This window comes from Diuraphis noxia, unplaced genomic scaffold (genome assembly GCF_037042655.1).
Source record: "Diuraphis noxia isolate RWA-SAM2 unplaced genomic scaffold, SU_Dnox_SAM2 contig0002, whole genome shotgun sequence".
Lineage (NCBI taxonomy): Eukaryota > Metazoa > Arthropoda > Insecta > Hemiptera > Aphididae > Diuraphis > Diuraphis noxia.
Window position 1 is genome coordinate 53609254 of NW_028301712.1, and position 22696 is coordinate 53631949.

At 26.0% G+C, this 22696-nt stretch overlaps 4 protein-coding genes and 1 long non-coding RNA gene across 6 annotated transcripts; 1 reads left to right on the forward strand and 4 right to left on the reverse strand.

Moving 5' to 3' along the window:
* Positions 1 to 1620: 1620 nt before the first annotated feature.
* Positions 1621 to 10419, reverse strand: LOC107161850 (protein prune homolog 2-like). Its single transcript, XM_015508433.2, has 2 exons — positions 10278 to 10419; positions 1621 to 4763 (listed from the first exon to the last, which is right to left on the reverse strand). The coding sequence occupies exon 2, from the start codon at positions 4741 to 4743 to the stop codon at positions 3769 to 3771; it is 975 nt and encodes a 324-aa protein (XP_015363919.1). The 5' UTR covers positions 4744 to 4763; positions 10278 to 10419; the 3' UTR covers positions 1621 to 3768.
* On the reverse strand, positions 6813 to 10481 carry slmo (PRELI domain containing slowmo). Of its 2 annotated transcripts, none has more exons than XM_089221471.1 (2): positions 10278 to 10481; positions 6813 to 7586 (listed from the first exon to the last, which is right to left on the reverse strand). In XM_089221471.1, the coding sequence occupies exon 2, from the start codon at positions 7544 to 7546 to the stop codon at positions 7031 to 7033; it is 516 nt and encodes a 171-aa protein (XP_089077597.1). In that variant the 5' UTR covers positions 7547 to 7586; positions 10278 to 10481; the 3' UTR covers positions 6813 to 7030. The 2 variants fall into 2 exon arrangements, with proteins under 2 accessions (XP_089077597.1, XP_089077598.1); XM_089221472.1 differs by having other exon boundaries at positions 6813 to 7608; positions 10278 to 10419.
* Positions 10482 to 11299: 818 nt separating this feature from the next.
* On the forward strand, positions 11300 to 16687 carry LOC107161851 (ribonuclease H2 subunit B). Its single transcript, XM_089221470.1, has 7 exons — positions 11300 to 11817; positions 12202 to 12340; positions 12403 to 12499; positions 15245 to 15365; positions 15460 to 15633; positions 16134 to 16333; positions 16402 to 16687. Exons 1-7 carry the CDS (start codon positions 11730 to 11732, stop codon positions 16495 to 16497), a joined length of 915 nt encoding a protein of 304 aa, XP_089077596.1. The 5' UTR covers positions 11300 to 11729; the 3' UTR covers positions 16498 to 16687.
* Positions 16688 to 16834: 147 nt separating this feature from the next.
* Positions 16835 to 17686, reverse strand: Lamtor4 (Late endosomal/lysosomal adaptor, MAPK and MTOR activator 4). Its single transcript, XM_015508424.2, has 3 exons — positions 17427 to 17686; positions 17213 to 17321; positions 16835 to 17145 (listed from the first exon to the last, which is right to left on the reverse strand). Exons 1-3 carry the CDS (start codon positions 17487 to 17489, stop codon positions 17021 to 17023), a joined length of 297 nt encoding a protein of 98 aa, XP_015363910.1. The 5' UTR covers positions 17490 to 17686; the 3' UTR covers positions 16835 to 17020.
* A 1093-nt stretch (positions 17687 to 18779) lies between these two features.
* Positions 18780 to 19856, reverse strand: LOC149058665 (uncharacterized). Its single transcript, XR_016190581.1, has 2 exons — positions 19746 to 19856; positions 18780 to 19084 (listed from the first exon to the last, which is right to left on the reverse strand). It is a non-coding gene; the product is annotated as an uncharacterized LOC149058665 (long non-coding RNA).
* Between the last annotated feature and the right edge of the window lie 2840 nt (positions 19857 to 22696).

The window sequence follows — 22696 nt, forward strand, 5'->3', positions numbered from 1 at the left end:
TTTGTTTATTTTTATTTTCCAGTTGGTGAACCACTTAGGGAGAGCATTTAAGTGAATTTGTAGTTGTTGAGATGCAGACTTAAAAAACAAGTTCACCAGCTTGAAATCTAAAATTATAATCTACAAATCACTTCCCAAATCTATTTAGGCATAATATGGACTCCAACTTATTCGGATTCAGGCTAAAAATCTAAAAAGAATATGTGGTGTTGTGATCACCTATAAATTATACTAATATAGGCTATAATAAGTAATCAGATCAAAATGTCACTAATAAGTAGCTTCTTCCATCAATGCTTTTTTCCATGCTATGTATGTCATTCATCAAATATTCTTGTTATGAATTTCTTGTATAGATGGTTCCAGTGGCGTGACGAAGGACTATATTTGAGGCACGTGCCTCAGCTTGAGGGGTGATGGGTGTCCTCAAAGATCATCTGATGTGTTAAAAAAAGCATTATTATTTTAATGAATAAATATATTTTATCTTAAAAACATTTTTTAATGTTTTTTGTGATGGGTGGGGTGGGTGGTGGGTCTAACAATATAACTGTGCCTCATAATTTAATAAAGTTCGCCACGCCACTGGATGCTTCATCTCAATATGTTAGGAAAAAAATATTTTTTAAATGGTTTTTACAACTAGGAACAACGTAAACATTTTTTTCAAAAAAATTAATGCTTTTTGAAAAAAATGAGTGGTTCACAGTAAAATAATCATGTCATAGTATATGAATTGGTTAGAAATAAAAATTATTGTACATTATTGTTGTAATGTAACAACTTAAAAGTTATAATTTTTGTATAAAATCTAAATACAATTAATTTAACATAACTTCAATACTTCTTTAAGTATTTTATATTTTAAATATTTTTATAAATTATTGTTGCTTCATGATCTCACTAAAAATGAAATAGAATTTATAAATCATGAAGTAAATTATACTAATTATACTTGGCTTATAAAATTAAATTGTTATAATGTGACCTCGATTGCCTTTTTTAGTGAAATATTTACATGAGTAATTATATCTCAAGCTAATTTTCGACCACTATAAATTATAATAAGATTAATATTGAATAGCACAGAATAAATTTTAAAAAGGAGAACAGATTTTATTATGGTCAGGGTTAGGATAAGGGGAGGATAAATGTGGAAATTGAGTCAGATATAAAAATGTAAATTAAATTTAGTCTAATGAGAGAGAGGAGGGCAATTCATTAGAAAATGATTGGCAGGGACGATAGGTACATTATGAACTATGATTAAGCCCCAGGTTGAGAGCATATGATTGGGTAGAAGATGTAATATATATATATATATATATATAACTGTACTGTTACTAGCTTTAATATTTGTATGAAAAGTTTGGCAATTACTGGCACTATTCCGTGGTTCAAGGCTTGTCTATTTAATATTTATATAACACTATAACAGTGTCAATCTGGCTGAAATTAAAATTGGACAGTTGTTTTGTAAATAAAAGGTTATCGAAAAATACAAAAATTATTATAAAATATTGAGCGGCATCGCAATTCGCAGCAATAAATTACTTTGTCCAATGTGGCAATGTTTAACCTGAACAATACTTTTCATGGTTAATAATAAACACATAAAAATTGAAAATTTGATATTTAATTTATGGGTAATTTATTTCTCATAATGGCTTGTTAAACAACAAAATATTAATAATAAATGTATTTACTGTGAAAATAAAAACTAAAATATCTTGAACTGCATTTTACCTTAAATGGCTAAAATAAGATTTATTTAATTTTGAACTCATATAAGTTATATTATACAATATAATATATAACTCATACAATACTATACTTAACAATAAAAATGTTCAATTTAAAATTATAAGTACAATTTATCTAAGAAAAAATATGTTGATTTTAATCCATATTCAGTAAAAGAATTTTGTACAAAATTGTATTATTCTTGTTTTGATTTACATAATATAGTAGTAGTTATAGTTTAATAAAATAAATGCTGTAAAGTCAGCAATAATAACAGTCGTTTGTGCTTTCCTAGTTATATATATATCAAAATACAATACAACACAAGACAAATTAATACTAAATTCTACTACAAAAAAGTGTTAAATAGTGTTTTTGTATTTGCAATATTATAAATACAAGTATGGTTATTGTTTGAAAAAAACAATGTAAAACTTATATATTGAAATTAAAATAGCAAAAAAATTATATATAGGTATGTTTCAATATAAAGTTAACAGTAAAAATATTTCAACTATTAATTATTGCAATGTCTTATATCTCTCCTTTTGATTTTTATGATTATAATACGCACAAGCCACCTATGAGGCTATAAAAGCTTACTTCAAATTAAACTTTAATATTATAAACTAAAAATTATTCGGAAAAGTGGTATAAAACAATATTTCTGAATTTTTTATTCTGAAAATTAATTATAATATAATTATGATTATCAATATAATTTAATAGTGAGTTATTAATATAAAAATTAAACATGATTACATGAGATAACGCAAAAAAAATGTATATATTAACTAGGATTAAAAATTAAAACTATCACAAAAGTAAATACATACATATCATAGCAAAAATATGGCATAATAATAATAAATTAGACTAGATAGATATTTAAATAATACTGTATTATGCTAATAAATAGTGTAGATTGTATGTTAAGCCCAAGAATTCAATTAATTAAAATATCTTTGTTTCTTAATAAAATTAAAAGAACTTTATCAGTTGTCTAAAAATACATATTGATTTCTAAATAGTTTTACTTACATTAACAAAACATACATTAATTTGTTTATATTTACCATTCTGCATATTACCTAAATATGATTGTATATTACTGGACTAGAAAAAGAACAAATTGATTTTAATACACTACTGATAATAATAATAATAATTCTTACTTATGGCTATATAATCAGATATTTTGATTCTAATGGTTTAATATTATTTAATAATAATAATAAAGAGTAAACAACAATTTTTACTAATTAGTAATTGATTATGTATGGTAAGTATTGAACTTAAGGACTTTTTTCATAAGAAATTGATAATATTAATGACTATTTTAAATTAAAAATAATATTAATTATAGCAAAAGCAATTGTAACTTTTAAGGTCTTGATAAATGCTATATCTATGTTTGTATTCTTCATTGTACATTGAACATTTAAGTTCAAATTATTTAGTTTTGTTAGTTTTAATATCATTGTAAATTTACCTATTAACAAATCTTGAGGTTACAACATTGTATAAGGTATATTTATAATACTAATTCAAACCTTTAATTTAATACTCAGAAAACTTAGACAATACTTAAGGTTTGATGTGCAATTTAGCGTAATATTAATACTAACAAAACTTATGTAAATTACTAAGTTTTATTTTATTTTTAATTGTACTGTTTGAAAACTATTGCAATGAGTGTGTTGAACAAGGATATTATTAGAGTTTTGTTATGCAATTTTTCAAAACTAAGAATATGAAATGATGAGTAATATTAGTCAATATAAGATGTAAAAAAATCATCTTAATTTAACTATAGTTTTTAAAAATTAATAACATTACTATTGAATATGAAAAATAAAAAATATAAATGATAAATATTACAATTTATTATAAAATGAGTACCTAGTTATTTTCCTAAGCTTTAAGCTAATGCAAACTGATAGAAGTAGGCTAGTACATAGGTATAAGAAAAAACTTAAAACAATAGTAATAATTTTAGTAAATACTTATATGGTTAGATTAATACTACTTGTTAGAATTTGATTTTAAACTATCAAATTCTTTTACCCTATCTGGTATACTAGCTCTTTCAACAGGCACACAGTCATAGAGTTCATCTAAACTGTTAATGAAATGTATTTTGCTACCAAATTTTGAGCTTACAAATGGTTTGATCATTAATACAAGCGTTTTTAACCAAAACGTTGGATGAACCAAATACAAAAACTTCAAATTTTTCCTTAGTTTTCTATCGATCATCTTATAACAACGTTTTAGCCAAGAGAAACCAGGAACACAATCCTTAGAAGTACCCCCTTGCAGATAAACTAGAACATAGTCTTCTGTAACTAGTTGGTCCAAAGTTGAAACTACATATGCAAATAGATTATTCATAACATAATTGTAATCTACACGATCACGATGTGGTAAATAGCATGCACTAAATATAATAATAGCATTGTGTGAACCAGTTGTCATGTAACCACCATGTGATAGCACACACTTATAAGGCTCTATTACTTTCATATCAATCTTACTAACAACACCAGTTACCGTAGAAGATCTCCAGTTACGTTCATCTTTGAATTCTTCTTCAGCTGTTAACTCTGGTATTGATTTGTTTCCTAGGTCCACATTTAAGAATCTATCAGTATTGTCACTGAATTCACTACCAGAACTTGATTCATAATCATAATCATTAGCTTTATTGTTGATGGGTATCAATCGACGTCTCCGTGAAGGAAGATTTATGGATAATGGGTTGTCACGTGTCAGATGAACACTTTGAAGATTATTTGTTAAAAAAGCGCATTCTTCTTCTTGTATATTAAAATGTTCACAAGAAGCATTACTAAATGACAATGAATGGTTTATGTCTAAATGTATTTTACTTGCCACTTGAGAATCAACTGCATGGCACAGCAAATCTGGTTGAGAAATTTCTTCCAAAATATTGCCATTTATTGATTGGCTGCTCTCAATGTCCTTTTCGTAGTCCATAGTGTATGTATCTTATACGACTGAAACCAAACCATTCTTCATTAAATTCCATTTTGTTTTGTTATTATTTTATTTTTATATTTTGCTCCACTGAAAATATTAATTGAACTCAATTGACTAAGGAATAGACAAATGAATGAAATGATTTATAAATGCATCATCTTTGTGACAACCACACAGCAGTTACTTTTAAAGCTAATTTCCAATATTATAAAATATGTACATTAAATGTGACATGTACATTACAACTTACAAGACGTTTTCAATAACATTAAATTAGTTAAATTAATTAATTTGGTCTGAATATTTTAAATTTATCAGATTATATTAAGTTTAGTATGTATAAAACTTAATGTAGTTTATATTGCATGAAGGAAACTTATCCACAAACATAAAATAATGTACAACATAATACAGACAACAGTTCATAATATATACATATTCAATAATATATATATTTTGTTTCAAAAGAGAACTATCACTTTTTGCACATAGGGAATGATGCAACACCAGGAAGTTGGTGGAAAATGTGCAGTACTGACATAAATCGGTCGGCTGGCTAATTATCCTCTTTTGAGACGGATAATGAATGTTAACAAATATAATTTAAATACAAATTAATTTTTTAATTTTTCTATTACTTATATTATGCAAATAATAAATCACCCAAATCTTGATCGATAATAATTCATCAAATTTTGGTTTTTTTATAGTTTGTTAAATAAACCATATAATACTGTTTAATTAAATTAATTAATTAAAATTTTATTTCCTAATTAATAAGTAACCATCAACCTTTATATTTATAATTTTATGAAGAGATTTGGGAACAAGACTTTATACCTAAAATAGTTATTATACCTAAAGCTTTTATTTTTAATTTATTAACTATATGAATTAATCAGAAATATGTTGAAATTATTAATTTTAAGTTAATTATAACTATATCAGAAATTTAAATTTTGAATACATTTAAATTGGTGTGATTATCTAAATGTATAGTAAAAAATTATTTAACTAGAGTATATGTAATTTTTTTACTATTAAAATTTTTAAATTATATTTTAATAGGTAGCTATAATAATTTTTTCTTTATTTGAAATAAGCAATCTATACCTAAGGGGCACAATAGGCGTATGTAGTTTTAGCTAAAATATTAACATATAAAATGAACTGTTCGTTATCCTTCTATGTAATGTTAACAAAATATATTTATTCATTACTTAGTTTTGAAAATTATCAAATATTAAAATTTGTGTAAACGTTGGGTAGTAGGTAGGTACTTATAATTATTGTAATTTCCCCCCTAATAGTTTTACTTTACAAATATGAAAATGCCTACACTTTGTCCAACGAGAAAATGTGTTGATTTTGATAAGCCAGCAATATGTTCTCTTGCTATACAGAGTATAAATCTTAATATGTAACATTAATAATTATTAATCCTAAACTTATTATTATACATACATAAAATATTGTAGGTAATAATATAATGTTTACACTACCACTGCAAATATTATATTAAGTAGCAACATTCATAAATATTCTGATAAATAAATATATATATAATTATTTAATTGTGAGAAAGCAACACAACTAAACTCAGTTGCATCCAGGTGTTTAGTTTATATCTTAATTTGACTGCCATGTGACCAGCGATGATCAATTGTTGTTTTCAAATTTTATATTATAGAAACCACCAGCAGCCACAGTTGATCATTACTACCATGCTACATGACCACCGGCTGCCATAACTGAATATGGTTTTATATCTTAAATTATCCATGGTCCTACAATAATGCACCAAAAAAATGCCGTGGCGTAGCAGAAATCATAACAAATTTTTTATGTAATAACTATTTTTTTAAACATTTTTTTTATATTTTTACATTTTTTGCATGATTGTAATATACAAATTTGGAATGACACTAAAAAACAAACTTGGCATACAATGATGGTATATCATGTGACCGCCAGCAACCACATGGCAGTCAATGTGTTAATATTAATTTTATTACTAAATATAGATCATAACATCAAAATTGAAATAAAAAACATTAAACTCAAAATTAATATAACATACTTATATTTTTTTATTTAACTCTACATTTTAATACAATTCTTACAAAATTTTCCAATTTATTTTATATTATATTATATAAAAAAAATTAATAATAATAATATATAAATAAGGATTGTTGTAAATTTTATGGCTGTTTGGTATAACCATAAGGTTTAATTTCACAATATAATGATAAACTGTAGGTCTAAATAACAATATTATAAATTACAATGGTTGTTTATGCTGTAGTTTTTCAATAACCCATTCTATAGCTTGTCTTCCTTTTGCTGCATTGCCTGAAATTTTACTGGTAAGTATATTTTCTATATATCCACTACATGGTAAGCCTTCTACAGTGACATAAGCTGTTTGTTTGAGTAAAGTTTTTTGTGGATCATCAGGATGTGGCTTATATGTGAGCTTTTCTCGTACAATAACAAATGGTCCCATTGATAAGTTTTGACTATCTAGCTTTAACTGCCGACGATCTCGATTAACTTTAGAATACTCACTGGCATAAAATGTACTTATTGGACCCATTAATGCACATGCCCAATTCGGTAATGTCCATCTAGTAGTAACTAACCGATGTGAATGTAATTCACCGTTAATTACTTGCCGATCAATAACATCTATTCCAAGGACAGCTGTGTTCATTGGATTTGGATACTTATTCCAAGCTGCTTGAACCACGGTCTCCCATGGATAGTTAAATGTGTGTTGAACAGTCCAGATTTTCATGTTGAAGAGAGATCACAGGTAACAGCTTTCACGATATTTCCTAAATTAAATCACACCAATGTCTTTTGATGTAAAAAAATATTTAAGATAGGAAGTGAATAATTATTTTATTAAAAATAATGCTGATTAATCAGTTCTAATTTAGTTAGTAATAATTATAGTATATACCTATGTATTCCTAACTAATTAAAACAAATCATTGATACATTTTTATTATTACGATTTATGGACTGATTACAATAAATAAATATCCTATAGAGCAGAGGTATTCAAACTGTGCGTCGCGGCTTCCAGGGGCATCGCGAGAGTTTTCAAAGGGAGCCGCGTCAAAGTACCGAAAACCAACATCATAGGTCTTGTATAATTATTATAAATACTATTTGCAATCATTATGGAAATGAAAACAACACACCTTACTATCCGACCATTTGAAGTTTTATTTCTAGTGCTAAAGTCACTGTTATTATCACCCGCATATAACATATTTCCCATATTGTATCTGTTGTTGTTTCAATTATTTCATAATAATTTGGGAGCCGTAAAAATATTGTGAACACCCAAAGGAGCCGCGTGCTGAAAAAGTTTGAATATCTCTGCTATAGAGTGATTATTTAAACATGAACTAGTCAATAATAAATATTCATTATAATTTATAACCTAGCTTTTAAAATAAAAATTAGTGGATATATGTTTTTCAACAAATTAAGAGTACTTAAAATATTATATACTTCATAGTAATAAAAGTTATGGATTATTGTTAAAACATCAAAAGTTGATGCACAAGCAAATTACAGATTGAAACATGTCAGACTTCTTCAAAATATACAAAATTAAAGTTTCAATATATAATTAATTAATCCTTCTAAAAAAGAAATATTGACAGATTCGTATAATTTTTCATAAATAATCACACTATAAAGTATTATAATTTATATTATGTAATATATATACCCTTGTATACACCTATAAAATATAATATGGCTTATTTATTGTAATCATTATAGTTATTAGTCGCATGCATTTATAAATAGCCAGGGTCACTTCAAGAAATGTTTGCAACAAATTATTTGCTCAAATACTCTTTTAAAAATTTAAAAATAACATATAGGTATAAAATTATTTGAATCAATTTTTCATAGATAAATCCCAAATAATTAATTTTTCTTACTAAGCTTAAAACTGAAAATACTGCTCTTATAAATCTCAGCCAATTTTATTTTTTATGATTTAAGTACCCATTTCAAGATACCTAATTTTGGAGTATAGTTGTATAAAGCCATTTTGCTAATTTATTATGTTATATAATATACAATAGTATACTCTAAAACCAATACTATTATGGATTCAATTGGAGAAATAATTATAAATAATAATAATAAAAAAAAAATACCTTTGTTATAACTAGGTACCTATACTTTTGATTCAAATGATTTTACTCGTATTTTATACAACATAGTTTTTAATATCATGGGTACTATGCTTATTTCATGTGGGGCAATATAATTATGTCCCACTAATATAGATTATTAAAATAAATATTCTAAAGTAGGTACAATTACATAAATAAGAAAACTTTCGATGTGAATTCATTAATTTATTTAAATGGGTGCATACAAACTATAAATTAAAATAATATTTTTTATAGCTTTAATTTAAATTTAAGTGTTTAACTAGTTTTTTTTTTGTAGATAACCATAGATAGACATTTAAAAAATAACTAAGGGTTAGGATTATATGCATATATTTACGATAAGGTTATGCAATTTTTATAACCTACATTAATAGAAACATAAGTCAAATTTCCATAGCCAGTTATTATATAATATGCTAGGTTAATATTCTATTAGAAACACCAATTACAAATTAACTGTTAGTGGTCACACAGTAATAAATAACTACTAGAACCCAAAATAATTTTATTTCATATAAAAACAATGAATTAGTAACACACAAAACAAACAATTAAATATAAATTTAAACTATTTATTGAATAAAATTGATGATTGAGTTACATTAGGCATATAAGAACTAAGTATCAATTTGATTTAAAGTAAATATTATTTTAGTTTGGTAATTACCAAAGTAATTACAGGGTTACAAATAAAGTAGTACTATAATTTGAAATAATTGAGAAAATTAAAATTATAACACTTACCTAGGTTAATTTATAGAATTTTTAAAGAAATATTTATGTAGGAACCTGTGATAACTTATTCATTAGATAAAAGAAGTATTATATTTCAAATAATCCTTAAAGTTGTTTAATATTAAAAACGTGTCACATATTATATTTAATATATATGTATTGAAAAATTATATGCTCTAATTTTATGAGCGTAGTCAATGACCATAATGGTATTTCATTGAAATCTTAGTTCAGAGGTCATATAAATGAAGAAAGATATGTGTCAGTTAAAAAAATAAAAATAATTTAAAAATAAAACCAGATGACAAATGCACATTAGTTTGATTATATTACTATTAAATAAAACAGTTAACCAATTTTTTAAACATATTCTGATGCAGAATAAGAAGCTACATGATTTTATTAAATATTAATAATTGTGCCATACTACTATATTACTAAATATGACCAATGTCAAACCCAGGACAGGCGAATTTTTAAGAATTATAAAATTTTCGTTAGGCAACAGATATAGTTAAGTATGTACCTAATTAATATTATCATTATTAATTAATATGCAGGTATGTATATGATCTTTTGGCTCACCTTGTATGTGCTTATAGTATTATGGTTAAGCAAGGATCGTTGATTGTAAATATTGTATAGTTATGTGGGTACGTCGCAACGAAGGTGTGTAAGTTTGCTTCTGGGCAATAATACGGTACGTATATTAGTATTATTATTTATTTCATAGTCGAGCTTGTTCGACCACCGATCAGCACTCAGCAAGAGCGACACAGCGAACTTAACGGCACTAAGGTGTATAAGACTGAAACCCTACCACCGGACGGACGCGCACCGTCGAATCCGAAGACCAAAGTAATTTTTTTCGGCGCACAGGTAGTACGTCGTAAATATTTTCCCTATACTCTAAAGTACGTGAGTACTGAACTACTGAGTATCTGACGGGAAAATAAGAAAGACGGAAGGATCGAATATCACCCGACGTATAGTACGTACAGTCCGTACAGACGTCGAAGTACCGTAGTGGGCTGATTTACTGATTATGCCAAAACGCAGCATAACCATGGAGGAAAAACGAAAGCAGTATCTGTTATCGATTTCACCACCGCAGATCGCTTATCATCGTAGTCCGTGATCGGCGAGATCACAACTTCATAAGTGATACTAGTGATAGGTGAAATGAATCACAACCACGGCTTTAGATAGAAGCATCTAAGACTGATCTAAAGCCGTGATCACAACTTACTTAAGCTTCTATGGTGTTCTCAAGGTTTATTTTATATATATCTATAAACCTTGTAGTGCTCTAAACTTACTATGACTGTCCAGACGTGAATATTGATATAAATTAATATCCGTCCAAGTCTCCCACCAGTAGTATGAACTATGAACACTATTTTTTATGAATCATTGCTACAACTAATGCTACTATAAATTGCCACTACTACACTTAGATTATGTACGCCATGTACCCAAAAGTTTCTGTGATATAATCAAATATCAAATACGTCAAGTTTCGAGCACGGTTTAAGATATATTTTTTTAAGATATACCTAACCATGGTTTCAATATTATGATTTTAATGTCTTTAACAGTGGGGCCACAATTTTTTAGTGGTATGGCTCAAAGGGAGGATATGTTCGTTATCATTTTTCGTTTTACCGCGCTTTTTTTTCAATCTATTCTTTGATCTCTTGTAAATATTGAGATATAAGAGAATGGAGGAATATTATTCCTATAATCCTATTTCATTATCATGCCTATTGCCTTATCCCTTAAAGCCTTAAGGATTATGACACCACGATATTGAACGAATTAGTACTCTATTTTTTAGTGTATCTATTTACAAGTTGCAAGTTACGACAGTTAGTAGTTAGTAATTATCCACCATAAGTTGATACATAATAATAATTGTTTATTTTTTATGATTTAATTGATTTATTGCATTAATCGATTTTTAATCTTTAACTTTTAACATAAAAAAAGCAATATTAAAACTGTCTTGATATTTCAAGAATCAACTACAGCAGCGTTATGGCTCCTCGCGGTAGAAAGACAAAAGTAAAAACCGCACAAGAAAACACAGAGTTATTTGAAAAAAATCGTTTTATCATTCTACCTAGTAAGTCTTTAGCTTTAGCTTTTGATATACATTAATAATTCTATTTGAGGTATTGAGGTAACATTTAGTTGAACTCTTTTTTAAATCGATCGGAACTTATTTTTTTTTGCAAACCTAAACCTTTATATTTTCTACCTAACCTAGATTCAGTTTAAATCGAACTCGAACTCAACATATTTACTATTCTTTTTCAAAATATATATACAATTTTATCACTGATTAATAATTATATTGTAATTATTTCTAAATAATAATCAATTTTTATTTTTTTTATCATTTGCTATTAAGATCAAAGTCTAGTTCAACAAATATTTTCTAGTTTGAATTTTGAACAGTTCGATCCATCACTAGTTACAATATTATATAGGTTAATGTTTGTCTTAGATGCTTTAACAAAAGAAAAAAATAATGATCAACAATTTATAAAACTGCGTCATCCACAAACTAACGAATTGGCTTTATTTGTGTATTCAAAAAATGAAAAAACTTTAGCACAGATGCGTTCCTTACCGTTCAGTCACAGGTAATATATATTTCAATGTTCTTTGTCTTGTTAACTTTAACTATGTAAAATTATTTTTATAGATCATTTTTCAAAGGCAATGATGTCATTCCTATTGATAGGATTGATTTTGTAACGTTAGTTGATCCTTTGTTTCTTTTTCTACCGTATTTTGTCAAAGTAAGTATAATACTATAACTTAAACAAATATTCTCCATTAAAGCTGTTTTATTATTTTTTAGTTTTTTAGTTAAATGCCGTAAAACAAAATTGTAGATAGTTTTAAATTACTTGAAAATAATTAAACGTTAAAATATTTATTATAATTCTAATTTAATTTCAAATGTTTTTAATTTAAACATATGTAATTGGGATGAAAATATACAAGGTAGAATCATAATTTATAAGTTGGGCTGAGTTTCAAAGTTTTATTATATTAACATTAAAGAAGTTTGCCTATTTTTTTAATATGTTATTTTCTTTTACTTGGTAATGTTACTAACAACCTATTTGTTTAATGCATTTAAATTCTATATTTGGATCTGTTTTTCATATTCTTACCTGCCCAAGGTGGTTTTGCATAGTGATACAAGTCTCATAAATTTACAAAATGAAATTTACGATTTACATATTTTTTACCATTCAAAAAGTTGAAGCAACTCTTTATTTGTAAACTTTTGTATTTTTATTAAAATTTTAGAATTATAATTCAAATCAGGATTTTTATAAAATGATAAAATATAAATTTAACAAAAACTGCTGTTTTCTTTATGCTATAAGATATTTTTTATTTTTTATAGTTTATTAGTTATTTATGCTTAAGCAAAGAATATAATTTTATTGAAATTTACTTTGAAACAGATAAAAACTATTGTCTGTTTTAATTTTATATTTTGATGCATGAAAATAAAATATTCTTAATTTTAATAAACCAAAATTATTAATTGTTTTATTTATAGAGAGGATTAAATAATTATGTTTTATTTTATACTTATCTTGCCGTTTTTGAATTATTTTGCGAATAAATTCAATACGCACTCTATAAATTGAACTTTTATAAAAGTTATTATTTCAGATTCTGAGCAGAGCGAGGAATGTATTGATTTTACTATGATGATTTTTTTTTTTTTTGTGTGTGTCTGTCATCACGTTTTGGGACAGTAAAAGTGCTTCTATTTTTGACTTCAGTACCTGGTTAGGTCAAAAGTAAAAAATTCTCAATATTTTTCAAAATAATTGAAATAAACAAACTAAAAATTAATGGAAAAATGAGATATTTAACGCACAATCCGTTTTAGACAAAACGGATTTTTGTTTTTGATGTAACTTAAAAACAAATGACCATAAATACAATAAATTTTCACCGAATGTTTATATAAGTATATTCTATCCACCATGCCATTTTCAAAAAATGTCAACTTAATTTGAACTATTAATAGGCATATGCAATTTTCGATAATTATTAGTTCTTTTTAAATTAATATCGATAAAAATTTATTTGTTGGGTAGAAAAACTTGAAAATTTTATACAAGGCTCCTTACATATTGTTGCAATAGCAGTTGAAAATATTAAGCTAGAAATTCATAAAAAATGTTCTTTTACTATCTAAGATTTGAAAATTGAATACAAGATTCCTTACAAGTTTAAAAAAATATCCACCAGAAATTCAAATTAAATTTCTATGAGAGTTTGAAATTTAAATTTTTACAACATTGGATTTTCACTAGATTTCTCATTTATCGATTTTCTTATTCTGCTGTAACTCTAAAACAAATGACCGCAGATATTTGAAATTGTCACTGAATGTTTATATAGGCATTTTACGTTATTTAATAAGATTTTCAAAATATTTTGATTTGTTCTGAACTGTTAATTGACATTTAATTTTTCAACTTTTTTAGTTTTTTTTTTCTGTAAATATCGATTAAATTTTATTTGTTGGGTAGAAAAACTTGAAAATTTAATACAAGGCTCTTAACACATTGTTACAATAGCAGTTGAAAAATATTAAAAATACATAGGCACAATTTTTTTTTCTTTATTTGGAATATATAATCTGTACCTATAAGGCACAATGACTACATGGGATGAGAGATACATACATATACAGTAACATTAATACTAATACCTTACAAAATACTAACCTAAGCATATATTTACATGAATACACAGGTTGTGAGAAGCCATCCGTCAATGACACTCACCTATTTGACTAAATACGTAAAAATTACGGCAATGTTCAAATTATTTTAGATAGAAATTCATAAAAGTTTTTCTTTTTAAATCTAAGATTTGAGAATTTAATACAAGGCTCATAACATATTTTTACAATAGCAATTGAAAAATAAAAGAAATATATAGTCACAATTTTTTTTATACCTAAGCATTCAAATTTTGAATTTTGACAACATATGTAAAAGTCACGAAAATTCGTAAATTATTTTATGCTAGAATTTCATGAAAAAATTTTAATAATCTATAATATTTCATAGACAGATAAACCGTCTCCGCTCAGAATCATTTTTTCTATACAATGATATAATATCATTGGATTCAAATTTAATTCCATCCATTACAGTAACCTACTATACAGCAGAGCAACATTCATAACTTACCCTCTTTTTATTCAGTGAATTACTAAAGAATTTTTTTATGTAAAATCTACATCACTAGTTACGCATGATAAATTGAAAGAAAATTTTAATTAAGCGAGTAACCCACTTAGTCACTATGTGCACCCAAATAAATTGATATTTAGCTTTTACCTGACCATGGTGATTTTATAAAACAATAAATCAATATTTTTTGGTTAAGAAGTTATTTTAAATATCATACTATGAATGCAATAATAGTAGTAAAATATAATATTGATAATAATTATGATTTTTCATTCATCTTTTTGTCATAAATATTTTGAATTATAGTGTTCTTCTATGTTCTGTCCATTGGATCAAATTTTAGTAGATGAATATCTTCCAGAATTAAATAACTTACTAATGAAACTATCAGAATTGACTAATTTAAAACGAGTTGCTACTAAAAAAGGTATCTACTACTTGAAATAAAATAAATTAATTTTCATCAACTTAGAATTTTATATTTTGTTACATTAATTAATATTCTAACCCATTGTTTATAGAAGTTGGAGATTTAATTTTGTGGCAATATAATGAAAGTAAAACTTTGGAATGGCTTACACCTAAAATAGAAAAAGTATCAAAAGTTTTAGCTGCACAACAAATAAATGTTAATCAAAATGCAGCCATCTCATCCTCATTTAAAGTGTGCGAAACAAGCGTACAGGCAACTAACGGTAATATAATTTTAATTTACTATGTTCTAGGTAATAAAAGGTAATAAAAATGAATTAGCGCAGTCCACACCAAGTTCTTAATAAGTGGTTACATGCATTGAATCTGCATGTCCAATTGTGGAACACAGTATACAAGAATCTTATTTTTATAAATGCTTTGGACTATTTGTTTATATATTTAAAAAAATATATTTTAACCCATTCCTTAGAAACTAAAAAGAACTGGCCATCCAACAAAGATAATTTTAATTATATATAAATTAAAGTTTAAGTGTTAAGTTTGAACAAATATTTCTCGTATAATAATAATAAATTAATTTTTTTAAATCCCTTTATTCAATGTATACCAGACAAAATTTTTTATTTTACTAATATCACTATGATAACTATTATGTATGGATTCGACAATTTATCATCATTAATGATTTTTGTGGGTTATGCTTTCTATAATATATGATAAATAATAATCAATCATTTTCATAATTGTATTTTTGATACAGAACAGTACAAAAGATATGCATACAATATAATTTCGGAATATTTACACATTGATATTCAAAAGTCATTGTTGAAACATCTTGGGCTGCCAGAAATAATAGAATGTAATAAACGTAAAGCCGATGAAAATAAAAGTGATGTTAATAAAAAGGTGAAGCATAAAGAAGTTGAATATGATGAAGTGCCTTTCCAAGTAGTAAAGGTAAATAATTTTTAGTTATATTTTTCTTTTTTTATTAAGTTATAATTCTAGTTCATTTTTACTTTTAGAATGTCACTCCTAAGTTAACGGCTAAAGACAAGGCATTAAAAAAAGCTGCATCGGGAACAAAATCTATATCATCATTTTTTAAAAAAAACATTTAATTTTATGTGTGAAGTATGGTTGATACTTTTTCCTGTTCAATGGTAGATTGTTAAAAATTATATTTAGTTCTTGATTTGTAAATTAAAAATTAACACTTCAATTATTTATGTATATAGTGTAGTAGAGTTAATTGATAATTGTCTTTAAAAAATGCATATAAATACAATACTATATATTTTCACTTTTTAAGTTCATGTTTTAAATATCAACTTATGATCAACCATATGGTAATAAACAAAACTTAATATTATAATTAGTATTTATTATTTAGGTTATTTGAGTATAATTTGTTACCAAGTTTGATTTATCTTAAATATTAAGATATTTCAAAAACAATTTATGGGAATCTTTAATGGTTTTATTTTTAACTGATAATAGTAATGTAAACAAAAGTATACATTTGAATAATATTAACAATTTATACCAAATGTGAAATGATATTACTTATATATTAATTATTACATAATCTAGATATTTTTATCTTGTTCTTTAAATATAAAAAAAATATACAAATTTTCCCAATCATGAACCTTCTGTAATCACTCTGACTTCATCATTTTCTAATGTATTGGGATCATGTCTAATTTTGGAAACATGGATTTTCTTATTTGACACACAAACAGAATAATGATAATTTTGAAACAAAACTATTAATAAACCAAACAAACCAAACATTAGAATTTTAAAAGCAGTTCAATTTTTGATTTAACATACTTGACATGCTTTGGAATTGTTCATCAGGCACGTATAAGCTTTTACTTGTGCCGATTGTTTTTGATATGATATCAGCAATATTTTCATTATTCTCTAAATCACCACCAGACTGAAATATTCAATTATATCGTGTAATATAAACATAAAGGATAGACTATTAAGTATTCATAATAAATTAATTTTCAAGTAAAAAGTTCCTTATAGTTTTACTCACCGAGATCACGGCCCCATCCATTGTCATAATCAAATAACCCATTTGTTCGGGAATCCTCTCCATATTTGATAATTGTTTGAATAGGTAAACTTTAATCCAAATCCTTTCAGTTTGTTTTAAGTATTACACGTTACACTGGACGTTAACTGATAAATTTATCATTTAGTGTTTCCCCAGTATCGTTAATCGTTTATCGTTCTTAAATTAATAGTTAAATAGTCCATACTATCACATACTATATAAAGTATAAATTGTATATTATATATTATCTATGAGTTTATAGCCAATATTATCAAAAGTACTTCAGTGATAAGAAATTATGCCTGTATTATTGTTTGCGATTACATTTACCTACTTATCGGGCATTCGGGCTAAATATTTATAACAGAATTTTAGAATAATATTACATAAATTAAAATTGAAACGTTTCAAAAATTTTTTTTACAGACTGGTTTGTTATTATTTCGTTTATTTAAATAGATACAATTCGTATATAAAAATGTGATGACGTATTTATATGATGGCTAATGGTGTAGCGAACTGTGACAAGTCTATATAAATTAGTGGTATCATCTGTCTAAGATGTTAATAAATAGACCTATAAGTAGTCTAGAGACGCGCCTATGGACATAATAATTATAAATAGTGCGTGACCATGAACGTCGCTCGACAATATATATATATATATATATAATATATATATATCACCATTGATTATAAATACTAGTATGAATAATTATTAAAATAAACCTTGTTCATTGCTTTTGTGCAAACGGATGCTCTTATTTCTGCATCAGTAAATATAATATATGAGAAGGGACATCCGGCACGTACCGCACCGTGTTGACCTTCTGTGGCATAATAGCAGGGATAGTGACCATCGACTAAGTCGTTGAGATACGCTGAGGCCTGAGAGACAAGCTCACGTCAGACGAACAGACACCACCAACCAACAACTACACTGCTCTGCTACCATTCAAGTCACGTCTCGCTAGTCTACATTTCTTTATTTCAACTCTGTTAAATTTTATAAGTTAAATCAATTAATAAATTCAGACATTACTGAATTATAACACAAATACCCAAACACTTGTTCAATTATTTCAACTATTCCTTCCATCTCATCAAACCACGGTGAGCTCGCAATAATGGTTAGAAAATTGCCCTAGTCCATATCGATATCGTTATTTTTAAAAACTGCTGATTCCTACAATTCCCGTATCTAAATGATTAATTATATGTCTATATGATGATAACCATAATTTATATAACTATAATGATTTTCAAAGCATACTCAGTGTTCACTGCTCATTCCCGATATAGTTTCTAATTTTTGAGCAATAAATGTAATGATTATTCAATGATGTGTTGTCTCTTTTATTAATCACCACTTAGGAGTCATAATTTTTCGGAGTAGAAATAAATGATAATACATCATTTTTCAGTTTTTAGGGTTATGTCTACTGTCTAGTAACAAATTTATTTTAATTATTGAGAACTCTGAGGAGAGTCAAAATTCTTAGATCTGTCAATTATCACATTTCAGTTAAAGTTTTTTGTTTCTAATGGTAGTTTAGTACATTTTATTTGCAAGTCTGTATGGCATGTTGGTGTAGTTGGTCCACAATAATACTGGATAGTGGATGCACAGGCATGACCTGCAAATTTGATCAATACTATACGTACAGAAAAAAGTAAAGGAAATGCTTGTCAAAATTGTATTAGGTGTGTATACAGTGTGTTTCCTTTTAAAGGTAACACTAAATAATTCTGTCCAGTGACATCGGATTAATATGCGGATTTCGGGAGGGGATAGGGAATACATAAATACAAATTTCTTGATGATTTTAACATTTTTAGATCTATCCGTGTGCGCATGCGCAATACAACTTGCATTTTTTTAAATGGCAACAGGTGTTTTTAATACCAAATTCGGATAGACCGAATTTTTTTAAGTCGATTTGGTCCTTTTTACCATAGCTCTAAAATCAAAATTGACTAAATGGCAACCAGTCAAAGTTTCGATTAATATTATTGAATTTTTCACCAATCATACTAGAATTTTATGAATTATTATGAAATTTTATTTATTATTTTTGTATCCGTAGGTTTGCAGATATTATTAAATCATTTAAATCGAAACTTTGACTGGTTGCCATTTAGTCAATTTTGATTTTAGAGCTATGGTAAAAAGGACCAAATCGACTTAAAAAAATTCGGTCTATCCGAATTTGGTATTCAAAACACCTGAAAAAAAAAAATAATTGGAAATATTAATACAATGAAAAATTATATTTCACTAGAGCAAATTGTATTTACTTGTTTCTAGAGTCTAAACCCTTTATAAATGGAAATCTTGTAATCCGACTTATTTTTCAATAGCTTGTGTATTTAAATACTCCAAACATGAACACTCCTTCAATAATTAGAAGTGTGACTGGATATATGATTCATACTAAACAAATAATAAGCTACATATAAATATTTTTATTAGAATCAAATCCTTAATTACATTTTTTTTTTACCAATTTATTCAATGAAATAGGTATTTCAAATATAAACAATTATATATCTGGACGTGACTTATGCTTAAGCATTAATTATAAATATATCTATAAAAAAAATAATGAATCCAATACAATAGGTAATATTTATATTTAAAAATAAGTTCACATTATAAAATATAAATTTAGTTATTTTTCTCGGTGTTTGTTGGCAGAAAAAAAATGGTTTTCTAAGAGAAGTTAATATTGAAGCCAATTAAAAACCAGAATCTTGAGAATCTTAATAATTAATTGCATTAATTATTTAAATAATATATTGATTTTTAAAATAATTTCTTATAAATTTTGTTATTGTTTGAATATCTCAAATTTAATTAATTAATATTTGAAAACTTAAATATTTAATCGAATACAATATTACCTTAAAACATGTAGAAACAGTTTCAGTTATTTTTAAGCTTTTTAAAGTTATTAAGATTATTTTTTTAAGTTTATGCAATATAACTTTAATACGTCATAAATTAATTTTATAAACTAAAAATGTCCATCCATATTAATGTACGATGTACCTACGGTAACAATATTACTAATAAATATATAGATTTCTAAGAAATATTGAGGGGCTCAAATATTTTGAAGCAAACAGATCCCTATACCCTTATAAAAGATAATACTGTTATATGTATATAACATAAACATATTTTACTGTCTATACCTATAGAAATATAGAATGTATTTTGTACAGTAATAAGTGTAAGTTTTTCATTAAAATAATATTTATAATAGCTATATGAACATAAAATAAGTATAAGAACTTGGCTTGTGATTAATTGTGAGATATTTATTTGCTTTTAACTAGAACAAAATTTATTTAATGGTATTTAAAACAGTATTTGAAATCAATCAGACTGCTAGGAACTACTAGATATTTATTATTTTATACATTTATGGATTACAATATAAGAAACAAGGCTCGGAACTTTATGCACTAAAAAGTACTATAATATGCGGTAAAATATGCAGTAAAAAATTGGAAAATATGCAAAACTTTGCAATTTATTGAAAAAAATTACATTTAACATACAATTTTTAAAAATTTATATTATGGTACAAAATATTAAAATAGAAAAACTGTTGTTAATTAATTTATTAGTACCTACATATAAGTTATAACACTATAAGTTTATATTAAAACTGATAACGTTTGGGTTTGATTTTGAATCTGAAGTCAACCACCCGAGAGTCGGCCACGATTCGAGTACTCGAGTTTGTACAGTCTGGTATACAAATTCTGTTTTCTGTCAGTATAAACACAGAACAATAAACTATAATGGTATAAACTATAAAGGTATAAAGGACGTATAATGTTTATATATAATATGTATAATGACGTAATGTTTCCGTAAAATGTGATCTCTAACAAATTACATCTTTAAACTTTAAAAAAATGTAAATTTGTTAGAATTTAGAACGTATATTATATTTTTGAGCGATTTATAAGTTTAAAGTTATAACCTAACTTTCTATTATTAGTTTAATGGTATGATGAAAATCTAGAAATTCGCTAGGCTAAACCGGTTTAAAATTATCCCACATTATCACGCACCAGAATAATGAACTGTGTAAATAATTGGTATGGTCTAAAAACACCTCGGTGCGTTATTTCACACCGGTTTAGTATAGCGGATTTCTAGAATATGTTCGGTATAATCATGGTAATAACGTCAATAGAATTTATTTATTTACTTTTAAAACAAATAATTATTATATGATATAGTGCGACATCTATTTTATGGTAGTCGGAAAAAAAATTCCCCGGTTATTTTAAAAAAACGGTCTTATACCCTAAAAATACGATATTACTAAATATATACATGTATTATATGTATATAAAATTACGCCACGATGGTTAAACTTTCGGAATTTTCAACAGTATACTCAAAATAAAGAAATAAACGCGATCAAGATGCAATTCCAACTGACTAATTAGTTGTTTAATTTGTTTCAGTTCCAGTTGTTCCGGTATAACTGTATAAAATATATAATAGTAGATAGTAGATATCACCCATCCTATAATCGTCGTAGATAAATAAATTAATAAATAGGTTAATTAAGGTTTAAGAGTGTTTTTCCATTTTTCCAATGTAGCCATATTATAGGTACTTTATAGGTAACCAGGTAGGTACACGATTAGAGATAATGAACTTTTTTCGATTGCAATAAATATATGTTATAGCGATCATATTATATGGTCATAGCCCATAGGTGTTTATTATACGGGTACAACACAAAGAAACTGCGCTCAGTCATTTGTTGGCACTGTATTAGTTCACTACATAGTGTGTCCTTAAAAATGGAATTAAAAAAAGCAGCACGAGGGTATAAGATTGCATATAAAGGCTATATGTATACATTACAAAAAATATGTTTGAATTTTATCCGTTCAAAAAGGCAATGTTTTTATAAAATAAAATTTTTTAACATAATATACAATATTTATTTTATTTATAATTTATTAAATTATTTAAATTTATTCAATCCCCAGTATAATGCTAAATGCTAATGGGGATTTTTTTCCACAATTCCTATTTCATGGTGTCAATAGAACTGCACGCCTGAAATTAAATTAAATGCAACCCAACGTACAAAGTTTCTCATCACTAGTCGTCCAAAAAACAGGATATTAGGAAAACAAGTCACCGGTAAGAAAGTCTCACAGAAAATGTCTCCAAATTAATAATTGATTTAAATTCAGTCTTTTATCAT